At 43.2% G+C, this 17689-nt stretch overlaps 1 protein-coding gene across 6 annotated transcripts in view; it reads right to left on the bottom strand.

The window, feature by feature from the left end:
- MPP4 (membrane palmitoylated protein 4) overlaps positions 1–17689 on the bottom strand; it is a 53456-nt gene that overhangs the window by 32631 nt on the left and 3136 nt on the right. For 3 of the 6 annotated variants that reach the window (XM_032278647.1, XM_032278649.1, XM_032278651.1), the window contains exons 2-10: positions 14401–14526; positions 13447–13568; positions 10686–10763; positions 7825–7905; positions 6492–6623; positions 5731–5812; positions 3803–3888; positions 2199–2270; positions 1493–1689 (exon numbers count right to left, since the gene is read on the bottom strand). In XM_032278647.1, coding sequence (XP_032134538.1) covers positions 1493–1689; positions 2199–2270; positions 3803–3888; positions 5731–5812; positions 6492–6623; positions 7825–7905; positions 10686–10763; positions 13447–13568; positions 14401–14526 — 976 coding nt within the window. The remainder of the gene's footprint in view (positions 1–1492; positions 1690–2198; positions 2271–3802; positions 3889–5730; positions 5813–6491; positions 6624–7824; positions 7906–10685; positions 10764–13446; positions 13569–14400; positions 14527–17689) is intronic. The other 3 variants (XM_032278650.1, XM_032278653.1, XM_032278652.1) reach the window with 3 other exon arrangements.

Genomic DNA, 17689 nt, shown 5'->3' with positions numbered 1-17689 from the left:
TTAATGCTGATCATGCTGTTTCACCTAATCTGTTTGCTCTCCAACTCTCAAGGAAAATTTTCAAGCTTTCTAATCTCTCTTTCCCAATGTCTCCTTCCCCACCCTGCTCTCTGCTTATGGCTTCTCATTTCACTGAGAAAATAACAGGAGAGAACATCCACAAGTGCCCGACATATGCTCCATCCTCAGCTGTGCCCTTTACTCGGCCTTCCCTCTAGTACCATTTCTATGGATGAGCTGCTTATGATCTTAGGTCAGGCCAAGCACTCTTCTTGAACACTAAAGCTTATCTCCTTCTGCCTGCTCAAAGACTTCGACAACAGCAGTTCTCTTCTCTTTCTCCCATATCATCAAAACGTTCCCTCTCGGTGAATTACTACACCATCTAAACATTTCACTCACACCACTCCACACTCCCCTGTAGCTATTTCTCCATTGTTCTGCTCTGCTATATCCCAAAATGTCTCAAAGAGTTTCCCATGCTTATTGTCACCCATTTCTTCAAATCCCACTCTGATAAGGAGTTTGGCCCCATTCCTCCACTGAAATTGCTTTTATTAAGATCACTAATGACCGTCATACTACTAAATCCAATGGTCAATTCTCAGCCTTCTCAGCAGAAGGTAATATAGCTGATGAGGGCCCTATACAGTCTTGATTTTCATCCTGCCTCATTGGTCCTTCCTTCCCAATATCCTTTACTGGTTCCATTTTTTCTTCTTGATCTCCTAACAGTGGCTGCACCTGGGACTGCTTCTTTCTATTTGCATGCCCTCCCTTGGTATCTTGTCAACCCTCAGCAGCATAAAGTTAGGGTGGTGGGTTGAAATTTAGTAATTGAGGTCTCAACTCAGCCTTGAAAGATGAATCCTTTTTTGTCTTAGCCTGTGCAGGTTGCTATAATGAAGTACCATAAACTGGATCACTTATAAATGACAGAAATGTCTTTGCTCTTAGTTCTGGAAGCAGGGAAGTCCAAGATTGAGGAGCCAGTGGATTCAGTGTCTGGTGAGGGCCCATTCTGTGCCTCATAGATGGCGCCTGTTAGCTGTGTCCTCACATGGTGGAAGGGGCAAATAAGCTCCCCCAGGCCTCCTTTATAAGGCCACTAATCCCCTTCATGAGGGCAGCGCTCATGACCTAATCACCTCTTAAAGGCCCAGCTCTTAATACCATTGCATCTGAGATTAGGTTTCAACATATGAATTTTGGAGGGGACAGAAACATTCAGGCCATAGCACTTTTTTTAATTTTGTTTCCTAAGACTTTTCCCTGTTTTCTAGCTGATATGATTATTCTCATTTCCTTGGTATTTAAGATGCTTAGGGTTTTATCAATAAGTTGACATTTGGATTTATAAACTGGTGTGTGTGTGCTCATTCATCTGTTTGTCTCTCTTGATCTCATCTTAACTGTGGTAACAGAAGCCTGAGAAGAACATTTTATTTCCTGATGGTTCAGCCCTGAGTCCAGGAGTGATGACGTTCCTTACCTCTTCAGAAGGTGGTTAGAAGGGACAAGCCCAGCACAGGTGGCAGGGTCTGAGATTTTTCGGGCCTGCCACCAGAGGGCATCATTCTGGTCCACAATCTGGAGGATGTCCCCCTTCTGGAAAGGCAATCCAGCGTCCATGCAGGGGATGTCGGGATCTTCCTGGGGCCAGTACTCAGTCATGGCACGAACGTACACCTGATGGCAGGTGCATAATGTCACTATCAGAAGAACCCTTGCACATGGGCTATCGTGACTTAAAACCATTTCTCCCACTCCTCCACCTGCTACTCCTAACTTTCCTCTCCACTCTCACCAAAAAAGAGAACTTGCCTCCTGAGCCTAAGTACCATGACAAAAGGTATCTTTGGGAACAGAATCTCTTAGCCTATTGAAGTTGAGGCTCAAATTTTCACCATTTTTGATGTTGCTTCTTTACTTCTTAGTATCCCATCTTCTTTCTTTCTTTCCTTTTTTTTTTTTAACCCAATGTAATGATATTCTGTTATAAGCAGTATCCCATCTTCTTCTACTGTACTCATTTACTCAGTTTTGCTTTTCAGGTCATCAGTATTGAAAAATATCCAACACAGTCTTGAACCCATGTCCAACACAGTACAAAGGATAGGATTATTATGCATCATATTTAGTTGCTGTTACTTGGGGGATTTACTGTGTGTGAGATTGAAGGCTTGGTAAATTCTTACCATCTTCTGGCTATTCACAGGAGGGTCAGAGACTGGAACCACCTTGAACATGATGGTGCCTCGAGACATGGCCTGGAAAATAAGAGAGGAGAAAGCATGACAGATCATGGAGCTGTCAGGGTTACTGGGGCTCAGTAGACAAAGTTACTGTGGAATGTGTCCAGGTCTAATGGTGACTTCGCCCAAGAGCCTTTCAAAGGGCCCTACAGCTAACTGTCACCAACCAGAAATGGAAATTAGGAAGTAATTTACCCTGCATCTGCCCTGCTGTGAGGCTCTGGGATCACTGGTCTGCTAAAAGCCATAGGTCCGCTCTGTGACTGAGGTGGCCTCTTCCAGGGACCACCCCCCACCACCACCACTACCACACTGCTAACGGAAACACCCCATACAGCAAGGTTTTCTTCACACAGTCCCTGCGGAGAGAGGATCTCTGTCTGACTTTCCCTCCTTATACCCTTACTCAGTCAGCATTTCCTGAATGCCTGTTTCTACACCAGATACTCCAGTCTGATGGGGAAGAAGAGGCTCCTAGGTTTTCTGGGAGAACTGACAACCTTCCAAACTAATGGTGGAAATAGGGAGCTCTCAGACTGGGGGAAGGAAGAATTCCCCTGTTACATGCACTGTGACAGGATTAAACATCTAGAGATTAAGACCCTGCTTGTACTCAGGAATTTCATAATCCCACTGTCCCAGCAATATCACAGCTGGTACCAGGTGGGAGAAGCCATGCATATGTGTGATTTCTAGTACTTCAAGCTTCCTTTGTAGCACCTTCTATACCACACAGAACCTTGCAGCAGTGGCTCACGAAGTATTTAGGTGCTGGTCTCACAGCACCACTCCTCACCTCAGTCTCTAAGTCACTGCTATGAAATCCTAGCAGAGACCCAGCTTGAGAACCACTGGTCTATCCACAATACCATACAGTGATCAACCCAGGCCCCACACCTGGGCTGTGCATGGGGGAGGCGGGAGGGGCATGCTGCTATGGTTATTAACAGCTGAACTGCCATTCAGAGAATGGCTGGAAGGGCAGGAATAGGAACCTGAGAGAGAGCAAATGCTCATTGATCAGGTTATCAATCCTTAACTCCAACCACAAGGAACAGTGGCAGGGTCACCGAGGATGTCCCCATCCCTATATGCTGCTGTCTGGTGACTCCTTTCTTCCCCCAAAGCTGCCCTTGAGGAAGATGTTAAACATTTCAGCTGTAGAAGTGTTTGTGGGGGAAGGAGTGGTTTGCTCAGGTTCAGACTCTCCTACAAAGACTCACTCTGTCCACCCCAGGCTCAGTTTCCAATGGAGCAACCCAGGTGATGAAGGAGCTGGGCTGGGGGCCCTGGCAGTCTTCGCAAGGCTGAAGGAGGAAGGAGCAGCTTGGGAAGGGAAGTTTCCCAGCCAGGACCAGAACTTCTCGGAGTAGAGGAGGGAGGTCAGCAAGCGACAGGGGTGACAGACAAGGTCTGGGAGCCTGGATGGAGGAAGCTGCTGAGAACTCGAGTCCCTGGCACATCCCAGTGCACACACGTGGGCTTGATGGACCCAGTTCAGCCTTGGCATTTCACCAAGACATGAACAAAAAAGCAAAAAGATTTACCAGAATATGGATCACTTGTTCAGGGTCCAGTCCCTCAACTGAAATTCCGTTCACTTCTACCAGTTTGTCTCCAGCATAAAGCAACCCTAGGCAGACAGTAACACAAAACAAAGAAAGATACAAACAAGTCAGATAAAAATAGCAGCAGCTACCCCAATAGTTATTTAACAAACTCACTAACCGAAGCATGCTCTAAAAATGTTTAATTTAATATAAGATAATAATAGAAAAGAAAACTGGTTATTCCAACTTACACCACCACCAGAAATGTGTGAGCAGTCCATTTTTCTACCTCATCACCAATACTTGGCATTGACTTATGGAAATATTTTTATTTTTGCTAACCTGATGTTATAAAATAGAACCAGAACACTGGGAAGAAAATAGCACTAAAAACAAAGATGTCAGGGTCATAAGTAAAGGACAGATAAAAAGGAAATGGGGTGGGTATTCTTCAAAAGAGAAAATGTGGAGAAACTTGGGGTTTAAGCTAAGACTTGAGAAACGTGAGGTAAAACAGTGAAAACAGTGGAGTTGTCAGATGGTTGAGAGAAGTAGCAGGATGACATCATGGAACACAAACCAAGGATGATAAAGAATTCAAGAAAGGTATCAATAGCCTCAGATGTGGTCAAGAAGTAGAAATAAAACTGAGAAGGGGTCGGGTGTGGTGGCTCATGCCTGTAATCCTAGCAGTTTGGGAGGCTGAGGTGGGTGGATTACTTGAGGCCAGAAGTTGGAGACCAGCCTGGCCAACATGACAAAACCCCGACTCTACTAAAAATACAAAAAAAAAAAAAAAAAAATTAGCGTGGGGGTGGTGGTACATGCCTGTAATCCCAGCTACTTGGGAGACTGAGGCAGGGAAATTGCTTGAACCCAGGAGGTGGAGGTTGCAATGAGCAGTGTGATTGGCCCACTTCACTCCAGCCTAGGTGACAGAGCGAGACCCTGTCTCAAAAAAAAAAAAAAAAAAAAGAAAACCTGAGAAGGAAGAAAGGGCCAATGGACTTAGCAACTATGAAATCCTTGGTATTTACAATGAGAATGTTGAGGTATAAAGCATGTGCTAGGTTTAGGGGTTCAGGGTAGTGAGAATGTACAGCAGGTATAGAACCACTCATTTCAGAAGCACAACAGTAGTCAGGTGTGGTGGCTCATGCCTGTGATCCCAACACTCTGGGAGGCCAAGGCAGGAGGACTGCTTGAGCCCAGGAGGTTGAGACCAGCCTGGGCAACATAGCAAGACCCTATCTCAACAAAAACAGAAAATTTGGTTGGGCATGGTAATGTGCACCAGCTACTAGGTCCCAGCTACTAGGGGGCTGAGGTGGAAGGATCGCTTGAGCCCAGGAGGCTGAGGCTGCAGCGAGTCATGATTTTACCACTGCACTCCAGGCTGAGTGACAGAGTGAGACCCTGTCTCAAAAAAAAAATAGTTTAAAAAAGGACAGCAGTGAAAGGATAAAAATCTGGTTAACTGGCAGAAAGTGTGAGTAAAAGACATTGAGATGGGAAAGAGCTATGCCCTTCTGAAAGTAAGACAAAGTGCAGAGAAAAAGTTGGAAATAGAGCCAGGCAGACCTGGACTTGAATTCTGACTCAAACGGTATAACTTTGAGCAAGTTAGTTTCGTCATCTCTTTGAGCCTCAGTTTCCTCACCTATAAAATGGCATGATAATACTTACCTTTGAGGTTGCCTTGATAATGTAAACTGAGAGACTTTAATGTGGTACCTAGAATGGAAAGGACTTAGTGGAGAGGAGTAACTTCTCTGGAATATTTGTTTCTTCTTTCTTTACTGCTTTATCCAAGCAATGGAACTTACTAAAGCCCTGACCCAAGTTAAGAAAGAGGGATTTCTCTGGAAAGAAGCCAGAGAAATCTGTTTTTCTGGTAACACTTGATCCCTGCTGCTCCAGCTTACCACTCCTCTCTGCCAGCCCACCATGGATGACCCTGGCCACCAAGATGTCTCCTGTCATCTCATGGCGCTTGATGGTGGCTCCCTGAAGAGAGAATAGACAAGATCCCTCTGTTACCTAACATGACCATTTTTCAGGTGGCTTCCCTCAAACAATGCAGCTCTGGTCTTTCAAACAAGGCTGTTCATGCCAACCAGGAACAGAGGGGCCACACAGTGCCCTGTGGCCTGTCAGCTATAGCATGCCATCAAAAAGGAAAGGCCATTCAACTTTGGCTTCCTGCGGTGTCGTTCCAACTACGTAGACATAAAATAATATTTAGATTCTTCCAAAGACACAGAAACCTCCCTCGATTAAAACCTAATTAGAGAAAGTTCTTAGAAAATCAAATTAATGCCTTCCTTAGCTTCTCATTAATATAGGAGGAAACAGGCAAATGCATTGGAATTGAGTGAAATATATGCATAGGTCAGAAAGCCAAATATTAAAATCAAACAGATATGTCTTATTGCTCACAAAAATGTCTTATAAATCTCACCTTGCTTTTCACAAAAGAAAAGCAGCAGAAATCTTTCCTTAACGAAAACACTATGACAGGTAACATGTTTGAAACCACAGGCAAAACGTGTGGCATTTACAGCTGTTATTTTCACTGTATGTGTGATCGCAGGCAAGACTACTGCCCAAGTAACCATAGATATAATTTGGTTCACAGTTAACCTAGGCGTATCCTAAGTAGAAAGATAAAAAGTGATTTCCTTACCAGGGGCTGTTGGTTTTTTACCAAACAAACAATCCTCATTGCTTCCTCACTCTCAGGGATATTGTCTGGCAGTGGAGGGAGAAGGGGTTCAAAATCTTTCTGAGCTATCGTGTCATGGGCACTGAGCAAGGCCTGGGCACAGGGAAAGAAAAGGTGAGCAAATGTCACACATGAGCCACACAACTCTAGAAGATAGTGATTCAATACTATCTAAGACACACAACCACAGCAAACACCAATACAGCCATGCCAGACACAGTGCAAAGCATTTTACAGAAATGAATTCAATCTTCACAATAATTTTATGAGGCAGGTACACTAATTGTCCTCAATTTGTAGATAAGGAAATAAGGCACATAGAGGTAAAGCCATGCACAATACACTCTTTCATTTCTGCTAAAATGTATTATACCACAACATTCTTATTTCCTGGCAGCCCGTGTAATCTGCGGTGCTCCTATGGAGTTTGAACTATAAAATAACTTTTGTAATAGCTTCCCTAATTTAGGTAGAATGAAGGGCAGTAATCAAAACATCTTGCTGATTTAATTTGTCAGTAACACCCAAAGGCTCATGTGGTACACAATGAGAAGTTTAGGACATGATCAAAGAGTTTCTTTGACTAGCCCACTAGGTTAAGTTTTTCATTCCATGGGATGAGGAAGCTGTCCTTCTGCAGCCCTGACTGAGATTGGTAGACAGAATTCAGCTGGAACACAGAAAATTCTCTGAGTAGTGTGTGCCATTGAGGATATTTGATGACTGATGGTTATGTTGTGAACTATAATTTTTGACTGCTAAATTTCAGCACTCCAAATGCAGACATTCTCTTAAAGTTCTAATTTATTGATAAGTTGGTCTCAAATCTGTAAGTACCAAGAGACAGGTTTCTGTTCTACAATCAAATGTTCTTCATAGACCCTCTCACACAGATAATCATCCTTATACTGTGTATTCCAAATACCTTCACACACATTATCTAAAACTTAAAATAATCCCACTTTGGAAAGGAATCATGGAGCTATTCCTCTATAACTAGAATGTTCCCTGTTTGCTACCCAAGATTTTTAGATGGGCAATAGCTTTGTAGAGGAAACAAGACACCATGGAAAGTTCTGGATGCCTCTTCATAAACACAGCAGGTTTGGCTGCATGATTGACAACACTGAGCTAGTCACATCTGAGTCACGCATATTTAAGTACAATCTGTTGGTCACTCATGTACAGTAATAGAGCAACTATTCAGAGAGAATACTTTCCATCACATACATTTCTCCTTCCCAACTTTTATGTGCCAGATGGGGACATCTTTTCTATCTTAGCAGGAACTTGCCTTAAAGTGTGGAGCCTGGAGTGTTTGTCTCAGCTCTTGGATCTCAGGGGAAGTAGGAGTTTCACGTAACAACTCCACTACCTGGTTCATGGAAAAGCATACATTATAAAATTAAAAAAAAAAATCTTTGTCACCTACTTAACCTCACCCAGGCTCGATAACATCTATACTGACTAACATTATATTGACCTTTAAAAAGCTATTATTGGAGCCTTCTTTTTCATCTTTAAAGCCAGAACCTACCATCCTTCTTTATTCATTAAAATTGCTACTTTACTATAGCAAATAGAATTCAAGATCTGAGATGGATCTAAGCCCAATGCCCCATACTGGCACATAAGCATGGAGGATGTACCAGTTTTGTAATAGCATATGAACCAAGGCACTTTTCCTCCTGTGCCTTTTAAAACATAATAGCTGTTTGCTGATGTCAATGCTCTGCAGGCTTGTGAAGCTATATGAGTTTCTCTAGGAACGTACCTGGGGAACTCAGATAGCTTAATCCCATGGGATGCTCCATTCTTCAAATAGAAAATGGGAATAATAATTTCTATTTCAGAGTATCAGTTGATTAGCAATTTTAATGCTTGTTACAATAAAAAGTACCAGGCAGAAAATAATTCTGATCTCTCTGCTGTGGTTTCGGTGTAGACCTGCTTTCAGAGGACATAAGACCTTTCAAGACTTCAGTCAGCCCCATTACATACAGTCAAAGGAAAACAAGCAGTTTACAAAGTTTTGTCTTCACTAACTGGGATTACAACTGAATAAAATATTACATGTGTGCTTTTCCTATGGACGACTGAGAACAATTTGAGTTGTTAATTACTGGAATTGAGAGCAGAGTTCTTTCTTTCTTTTTTGCTACTTCTCTTAATATGGTTTGGGCAATAAATAATAAAATGGATTATATTTATTCATTCATTCAACAAATATTTATTGAACACTACTGTGTGCTGGGCACCATTTTAGGTGATGTGAAAACAGCAGTAAACAGGTAGACAAAAATCTCCATTCTCATGGAGTTTACGTTCTAGGGAGGGAACACAGACAACAAGTGAAATATGTGAGTAAAATCATTTTGTTTGATGGTGACAAGCGTTAAGAAAAATAAACCAGGAAAGGTTCCTAGGGAGTTCTAGGAGGGGCACAATTTTTGATAGGTGACGAGGAAAAGCCTCACTGAGAAGGTGGCATTTGAGTGGAGACTGGAAGGAGATGAGGCACACATCATGTGGACACCTGGGCAGGAGCAGTGCTGACACAGGGAAATTCCCCAGGCAGAAGCTTGGGTTTTTTTGTTGTTGTTGTTGTTGTTGTTGTTGTTGTTGTTGTTTTTTTTTTTTGTGTGTGTGTGTGTGACAGTCTCTGTCACCCAAACTGAAATGCAGTGGTGTGATCTTAGCTCACTGCAACCTCCACCTCCTGGGTTCAGCGATTCTCATGCCTCAGTCTCTGGGATTACAGGCATGTACCACCACACCCAGCTAATTCTTTTATTGTGTGTGTATTTTTAGTAGAGATGGGGTTTTGCTATGTTGGCCAGGCTGTTCTTAAACTGCTGGGCACAAGTGATTTGCCTGCCTCAGGTTCCCAAAGTGCTGGGATTATAGGCGTGAGCTACCGCACCTGGCCTGATGAATTTAAACAACAAGGGGTCAATGTGGCTGGAGCAGAGTGAGTGGGGAAAGCACTGAGTGTGAAGTCACACAGCTTGATTGTGTTCAGCTATGTAAGAACATAGGCGCAGTGGCTCACGCCTATAATCCCAGCACTTTGGGAGGCCAAGACAGGTGGATGTCTTAGGGTCAGGAGTTCGAGACCATCCTGGCCAACATGGTGAAACCCCAAAATACAAAAATTAGCTAAGTGTAGTAGGTTCCCGTAGTCCTAGCTACTGAGGAGGCTGAGGCATGAGAATTGCTTGAACCCAGGAGGCAGAGGTTGCAGTGAGCTGAGATCATGCCACTACACCCCAGCCTGGGCAGCAGAGTAAGACTAGGTCTCCAAAAAAAAAAAAAAAAGAGAGAGAGAGAACTTTGGTGTTTACTCTGAGACGGGAAGTCATTTGAAGGATTTGAGGGTTAGTGAAGAAGTGACATGATCTGACTTGCTTTCAAAGGGGATATCTTTGGTTGCTGAATTGAGAGTAGACTACACAGGAGCAAGAGTGGACACAGGAGACCAGGTTGGAGGCTATTTTGCAATTATCTATGTAAGAGATGATGATGATGGTATGGGGTTGTAAGATCCTGGATATATTTTGAAAGTAGAGCTGAGAGGATTTGCTGTCTGATTGGGTATGAGGTATCAGAGAAAGAGAGTCAAAATGACCTCAAAGAATCTGAGCTGAGCACTGCAAAAACAGAGGTTTCATTTCCGAGATAGAAAAGGCTGCCAGAAGAATGGGTGGGGATGACTGGCAGGTGGGGAAGATCAGAAGCTCAGTTTAGAACATGTGAACTTGAAGGATTCTATTAGACACCCAAGTAAGATGGAGAAGAGGCAGCTGGATACTTGAGACTGGAATTTGGGGAAATCTCCAGGATCAAGATATACATCTGAGAATGATTACTATAACATTACCCTCTTTATGTAGGCCAATAGAGTACAAGCTTTAGGAAACAAGAAAGAAATGGACACATGGTAACAATGAAGTAGGTACCAGTCAGGGAGTGTTTTAACTTGGGGAGATATCCAGCCAATGTTCTTCCTTATGATAAAGTTCAGTTTAAAACATTTATTAGGTGCATAATCATCAATACAACTTTTCCTTAGAGACTAATTCATTTGAACTAGCAATGCAGGTAAAATGGCACCACATCAGAACTCTACTAGGCTGTGGAATCAAATCTCCTTACCTCATAGGATAACGCCTGTGCATGGGGTGTGGCAGGAGCTAGTTTCTTTTCTTTAAATTCCTGAAGGCAGTCATAAATCTGCAGAAGGACAATGGAGGGGAAATTGACATTGATAATACTACTATTACCATTTTGGATTTAAGACTCAAAGGGAAGAAACAGCCCAGGCCACTGCACCAATAGCTGAACAGCATGGCATGTGTTGGTGTTTAATAAGCTGTGTCTCTAGTTGCCAAAGAGAAATGAACTTGAATTTGGTGGCCTTGTGCTTCAAAGGCTTAATTATTGGGTACCACTGGGAAATTGATCTTCCTCAAGCATTTCAGTAATAAAAAGAAATTCAAACTTTTACTCTTGTTAAACAGAATGAGGGTAGGATATCCGGGACAGAAACCAATGGGGATTTGTAGATGATGCATAAAGGGGCATCTTAAAGGAGGGGCCCTTTGGGACCAGACACCTGTGAGGACCCCTGTATTGGTCACCTGCACAGCACGTGAGCTGCTTGGCTCAGGGCCACTGAAGGTTCTGAATAAGAGGTGGGCATGCTACATACGCTTCTCTGTATTCTGCTTTGCTCTTTGGGGCTGTTTCCCATTCATCTCCTAATTCTCCAGTACAAGTTCATTTTTTAACACTAACTTCACCTCTGCAGACCCTTGGAAATTTTTTTTTTCCATACCAAGATCCAGGGTTGAGTTGATAACACCAAAGCCTGCCTGGCTCTGCATTGCAGCCCTTGATCTTATTTTAGGAATTGAGTTCATCTTACAGATGAAGAAATAAAGCCCAAGGGGCCAGCTCAGCCCCCAGCCTTTTCTGTCCAGATCTGTGATGATGCTGCTTCCCTGCTCTATCTCAGGGCCCACACTCAGGTTTACCTGGAAGTGATGAAGGCTGATTGGATGACTCACCAAAGGCCTAGCAGTGGTGAGCAAGGGCAATACCCACCATGAAATTAAAACTCCTATCTTAGCTGATCCTGTGGGACAATGCCTGATAGAAATCAGGTGTTTTAAAACAAGTGCTGTGAGTACTACTTTTTTCATGCCAAAGTTGTTGCCACTTTTATTGTATAATATTAACACACATTATAAGACAGACCACATTTCACACTTAAGTGAAGGAAATACCCACATCCCAAAAAAAATAACTTCAAAAGGATCTTCCTTAATAATATTTGTTCAGACCAACAAAATTATAGTAGTAGCATCTACTAGATAGTGGAGGCTATTTTTCTAGTATCTACTAGATGCTATTGTATAGTGCATGGAATTTTAGCCAAATTAAAAATAATAAACTTTATTTATTCTATTTTATTTATTTATTTTGAGATGGAGCATTTCTCCAATGCCCAGGCTGGAGTGCAGTGGCTCAATCTCAGCTCACTGCAACCTCTGCCTCCCAGGTTCAAGTGATTCCTGTGCCTCAGCCTGCCGAGTAGCTGGGATTACAAGTACATGCCACTGCATCTGGCTAATTTTTTTTTATTTTTTATAGGGGCAAAAAATTTTGTATTTTTAATAGAGGCAGGTGGATCATGAGGTCAGGAGTTCGAGACCAGCCTGACCATCTCTACTAAAAATACAAAAATCAGCTGGGTGTGGTGGCACACACCTGTAATCCCAGCTACTCAGGAGACTGAGGCAGGAGAATTGGCTTTAACCTGGGAGGAGGAGGTTGCGGTGAGCTGAGATGGACCACTGCACTCCAGCCTGGGTGACAAAGTAAGACTCCATCTCCAAAAAAACAAAATGAAACAAAACAAAAATTAGCCGGACGCGGTGGCAGTTTCCTGTAATCCCAGCTACTCGGCAGAATCGCTTGAACCCAGGAGGTGGAGGCTGCAGTGGCTTCCCTGAGAGAATGCTGTGGGTTTTTGGCCTCTAATCTCTTAAAGAATACGTGGTGGGACCACTGCAGGTGCGCCTTATGCTACTAAAAGTAAATATCGGACCCAAGAAGTGTTGCAGAAAGGTGATTTTATTTAGGTAGAGAAAAGAAAAGGAAAAGGAGAAGACTTCCACGAAGAGTGCGGAAGGGGATTCCAGAGGGGAAATCCCAGAGGGAAAAGGGAGCTCCCACCATGTGGGAGGGGATTCCAGAGAGCTGGAAATCCGGAGTGGGTGAACGAGCAGGAGACTTTATCCTAGGAGAAATTTCCACCTTCCCAAGTTCCTCTGGCCAATGAAAGGAGTTCCTTTAAACTTCCGCTGGGGTGACTGACTCTTAAGTTTCTTCTGGCAAACATAAACAGTTAAATCTCCCAGATGGAGAGAGATGGGAGGGGCATGGCGCTGGGAAATTTTTGCCCTTAAAACTATGCCCCCTCGTGGACCCGGAAAGAGAACACCTTCCCTCAAGATCAGGCCAGTGTACTCCAGCCTTGGCAACAGAGCCAGATCATGTCTTAAAAAAAAAAAAAGGTAAAGTCTTTGGAAGGTGATAAGTCATCAGGGCTCTGCCCTCATGAATATGGAATTAATGCCCTTATACAAGAAACCTCAGAGAGCTGGCTAGCCCCTGCTGCTATGTGAGAACACAATTACCATTTATGAACCAGAGAGGGAGCCCTCAACAGACACTGAATCTGCTGGAGACTTGATTTTGTACTTTCTGGCCTCCTGAACTGTGAGATACCAATTTCTGTTGTTTATAAGCTATTCAGCTATCCAGCCTGAACGGACTAAGGCAGTGGCTTTCTATACACTCCCCACAACCCCTTCAGCAAGCAAAGGCGTCCAAGCAAAGCAGCACTCACCTTTAGCAGAGCCTGCAGCCACGGCGAGTGGAGGAGATCGTACAAGAGACATACTCCATTCACATCCCGGCTGTAGAACAGACTCAGCTCTTGCAGCACAAGCCTCAGGATCTGGGAGAGGCCTAGGAAAGGAAGAGAGCAGAGATGGGGTGGCAGGTGTGGGTGTAACTGTGAAAGGCAGCTCGGAAAGGCATGCCGCGGGCTCTCACGAGAAGTGGAAATGACACTGGATTTCAGGCCAAAAGATTTGGCTTTAAGCCCTGTTCCATCTCTTTGTGAATGTCACAAAGTCACATAACTATCCAAAACCCAGTTTCTTTGCCCAAAATGAGAAGGTGCTAGCTTTGTCATAGTGCCATTCTTAATATCAGGTAAAATAATGGATCACGATGTGCAGATGTAAGATGTCATGAAAGGAAAATGATTGCTTTCCCCTCCCCCATCTACCAGCCTGTCGTTTATCCCAAAATTATCTAGTTGTGTTCTATATCCTCTTTCTCTAACTCAAACATGAGTCATTTCTTCCTCTCAAAAAATTCTTATTGAATGTGACACTGAAAAATGCAAACTCCCAATAGATCTTTAATGCAAATCTCAGTATTCTCCTGATTAAAGGATCTAAACATTTCAATAAATATTCTATTTGTTTTACAGTATTTTCATAGTGTTAGAGTGATATTTTAAATTTGAACAACTTAAGAAATTCTAAGTTTTACATAAACTATTGTTGGGTAAAGGAAAAAAAGTTTTTGAATCCACCATGTCAATTTATTTCCTTCCTGCCTTCAACTTTGCTCTTAAAGTTATCACTGGTAGGGCAGTCATGCAACCAAAAGTGTACAGATGCTTATAGGATTCACAGTAAATCTGTCAGAATTTCTGCCTATTCATTTGATCGCATGTCAGAGGTGCTGTTACTTTCTGGTCTAGAAAAGGAACCCTGGTGGCACATACCATTCTGCGGATTGGTTGCGGCAGAAAGCTTCATGTCCTTCTTGTCTGGTGGATCTGCTCCTTTATCTGACTGTATCATCCTCCCTGCTGGAGCTTCCAAAAGGAATTCAGGACTAGGAAGCAGGTCAATAAACGGCACACAGCTCACTCAGCCACACTGGCCACCAGCTCTCAGCACGCTGGAATATATTTTCAACAGCATTTCTTGAGCAAGCCAGGCCCTGTGCTACACACTGGGATACACATCCAATGAAACACGGTCTTCCCTTGTGGCGCCTATTCTTAACCATCACTAGTGGTGTGAAAGAGAAAACTACTATTGCATAAAATACTCCCCCTAACTCCATGTTTTAAATGTTTTTTTAGCCTTTGAGAAGAATTGATTTCCTGGAAACCACCGCCACCCACTTTTTAAAAAATAAATGACAAATACTGTGTTTATTTATCTTTTACCTCTTTACCCAGTTGACTTTACCCGTCATTAGAACTGAAAAGAATCTTCCACGGACCAGCTCAACTCAGGTGCCCCATTTCCTCTCATCTCATCTTATACTTCTTCATAGAAGAACTAGCTGGTCTGGTCATAATTGCAAGAATTAGAATTTAGAGACAACACTGTAATGATCTGTGTTTGTTTTTGTTTTCCTTCCTAGAGTGCTTTCCAGGCTCAGTCCCATATTGTAGACTCCCAAAAAACAGGGTCTCCTCACTCTGTTGCTCAGGCTGGAGTGCAGTGGCATGAGCATGGCTTGTGATCATGCACCCTCCACCCTAAGTTCAAACGATCCTCCCACCTCAGCCACCCGAGTATCTGGGACCACAGGCATGTGCCACCACACCGGGTAATTTTTAACTTTTGTAGATAGGATCTCACCATGTTGCTCAGGCTGGTCTCCAACTTCTGGGCTCAAGCAGTCTTCCCACCTTGGCTTCTCTGAGTGCTGGGATTATAGGTGTGAGCCATCACACCTGGCCTACACAGTTTTCTTAACCCTATCAGCTTTAATCTCAGTCTTTAAAAACTGGTATGTAAGATGACATGAAAGGAAAATGATTGCTTTCTCCTCCCCAATTTTACCAGCCTGTCATTTATCCCGAACTTATCTAGTTGTGTTCTAAGTCCTCTTTCTCTAACTCAAACATAAGAGTCATTTCATTAAAAACTAGTTTGAAATACTTAATGTTTATTTTTGATAATGCTTTAGGTAGGTTTAGTTTCAAGAAGTGGAAACCCAAAGTAATTTTGGCTTAGCAGAGTAGTTTATATCTTGTTCATGTGAAAGTTCAGAGACAGAGAGAATCCAGGGCTAATGGGGCAGCCTTACTCCCTGAAGTCCTCAGGGAATATGTTCCTTCCGACTCACTGCTCTGCCACCCTAGGGTGTAGTATGGCTCTCATCTATCTGCTCCAAGATGGCAGCTGCAGCTCCAGCCATCCTGTCTACATTTCAGCCAGCAGGATAGGGATTAAGAAAACCTGGGCAAAGGAAACATGCCTACTTCTCTTTAAGCAAAGTTTCCCAGAAGTTGCCCTACACAATGAAGAATTGCCTCATACCCCGTATAATTTTCAAATGTTCCAATGAACTTTCATGTCACTGAAAAGCAAACAAACCTGTAGTTATCTGAATCTAGACACCAACTTTTCTTTACATATAAACACAAGACACTTTTGCACAGGTTTAATACACAATGCAGAGTAGGGTATTGAGGCAAGGAAGGGGAAAAAGCCAGGAATAGGTTGCTATCAAGATGTAACCACTGTGGGCAACTGGAGCTTAATCCCATGGGGGAACACAGGCCAAGGGAGTGAGGGTATTTATACACCAATGGCAACAGGAGGGTTTTTATACACCCATGGCAACCTTGGTGTATAAACACCTTCACTCCCTCGGCCCCTGTTGAGAACCAACAGGTTGAGACCTCTTCCCAGAGAGAACTATTTCTGGCTCTTCCAGCATGCAACATGTATACCTTCAGATAGCAAGTGGAGGGGCTGGCAGATGGAGTGGGCCCAGCGTGTGCCAAAATGGTAAGGACCAAGGAGCGTGGGCAGGCACCAACAACATTCTTATAGTAGGACAATAAATAATAAATTTATAACGAGTTTTGTTATAAAAGGAATATTTCAAATTAGTTGTTAAAGACTAGAGTATTGAATCTGATAGGATTGAGAACCACTGTCTAGAACCTAGACAGATTGTGAGTTGCAGCCAGGAAGGCTATCTAAAAGAAGAAAATATCATGATTATTTTGTCTCTAAATTCTAAGGTAGTGAGAAGAGCAACACAGAAAGCTGTCGCAGCAATTTAGACAACTTTCCCGCACACACACATTCCTTTCCAGTCACCCCGAAGTCTTCTAGTTTGCCACGTCCTACCAAAGCTTGACATCGTTATGCTTTTTGACTTACCTCCCACCACGTACCCTGCCCACTTGCAATTGAGTCAGATTAAACCATGCATTTTCCTCTGTTCTGCGTTTTTGTCTCTCTTGAATCATTAAGCATCGCAGTTGCATATATGACTCATCTTCCTCCCTGGAGGGGAGCACTTCCAGGGTAAGAAATTGAAATGGGAGATGGAGTGCCTGCCAGACAGCTGACAAAAGTCAGAGCAGACAGATGAGGCTGACACTCAGGCTGACTTACAGTTGATTCCCCGCAGCATCTCACAAATCACACGTCCTTGACAAAGCATTGCAGATTAAACAAGCCAGCTGTTGTATACACATCATAAGGTGGACCACAATCAATGCCCAGATGATTGTGCTGAGATAGACCTACCCATTCGGCAGTTGGGGGCATGCACTAAAGATTGCAAATTTCTGAGATAAATTTCTTGTGAGGGAGCTTTACAGACGGACTATGCTTCATAGATAGGCTGTGGCTTCTTGAGTGAATGCAATGGTTAAAATAGCTTCTAATAAATCCAGAGCCAACTTCAGGGCTACCTAGATAATGAATTCACATATTCTAAAAAGCTCATTTTGACCCAAAGTTTCTCAGCCACAGAGGCAAAAACAGTAATTACAGTAATCTACAACTTACATAAATTCTAAAAAACTGTGTTTGCCTGGTCATCTTCAGGTTTCTGTGACAAAGTTACTGTGGACTGAATGTTGCCTCCCCACCCCCAATTCATATGTTGAAACTCTAATCCCCAGTGTTGAGGGTATCTGAAGATGGGGCCTTTGGGAGATAACCAGGTTTAGTTAAGGTCATGAGGGTAGCGCCCTCAGGATGTCATTAGTGTCCTGTGTAAGAGCCATCAGAGCTCGTGTGTTCTCT

Source organism: Sapajus apella, unplaced genomic scaffold, assembly GCF_009761245.1.
Source record: "Sapajus apella isolate SASKATOON/1434 unplaced genomic scaffold, GSC_monkey_1.0 scaffold10, whole genome shotgun sequence".
Classification (NCBI taxonomy): Eukaryota; Metazoa; Chordata; class Mammalia; order Primates; family Cebidae; genus Sapajus; species Sapajus apella.
This window is presented reverse-complemented; position numbering and strand designations above follow the sequence as displayed.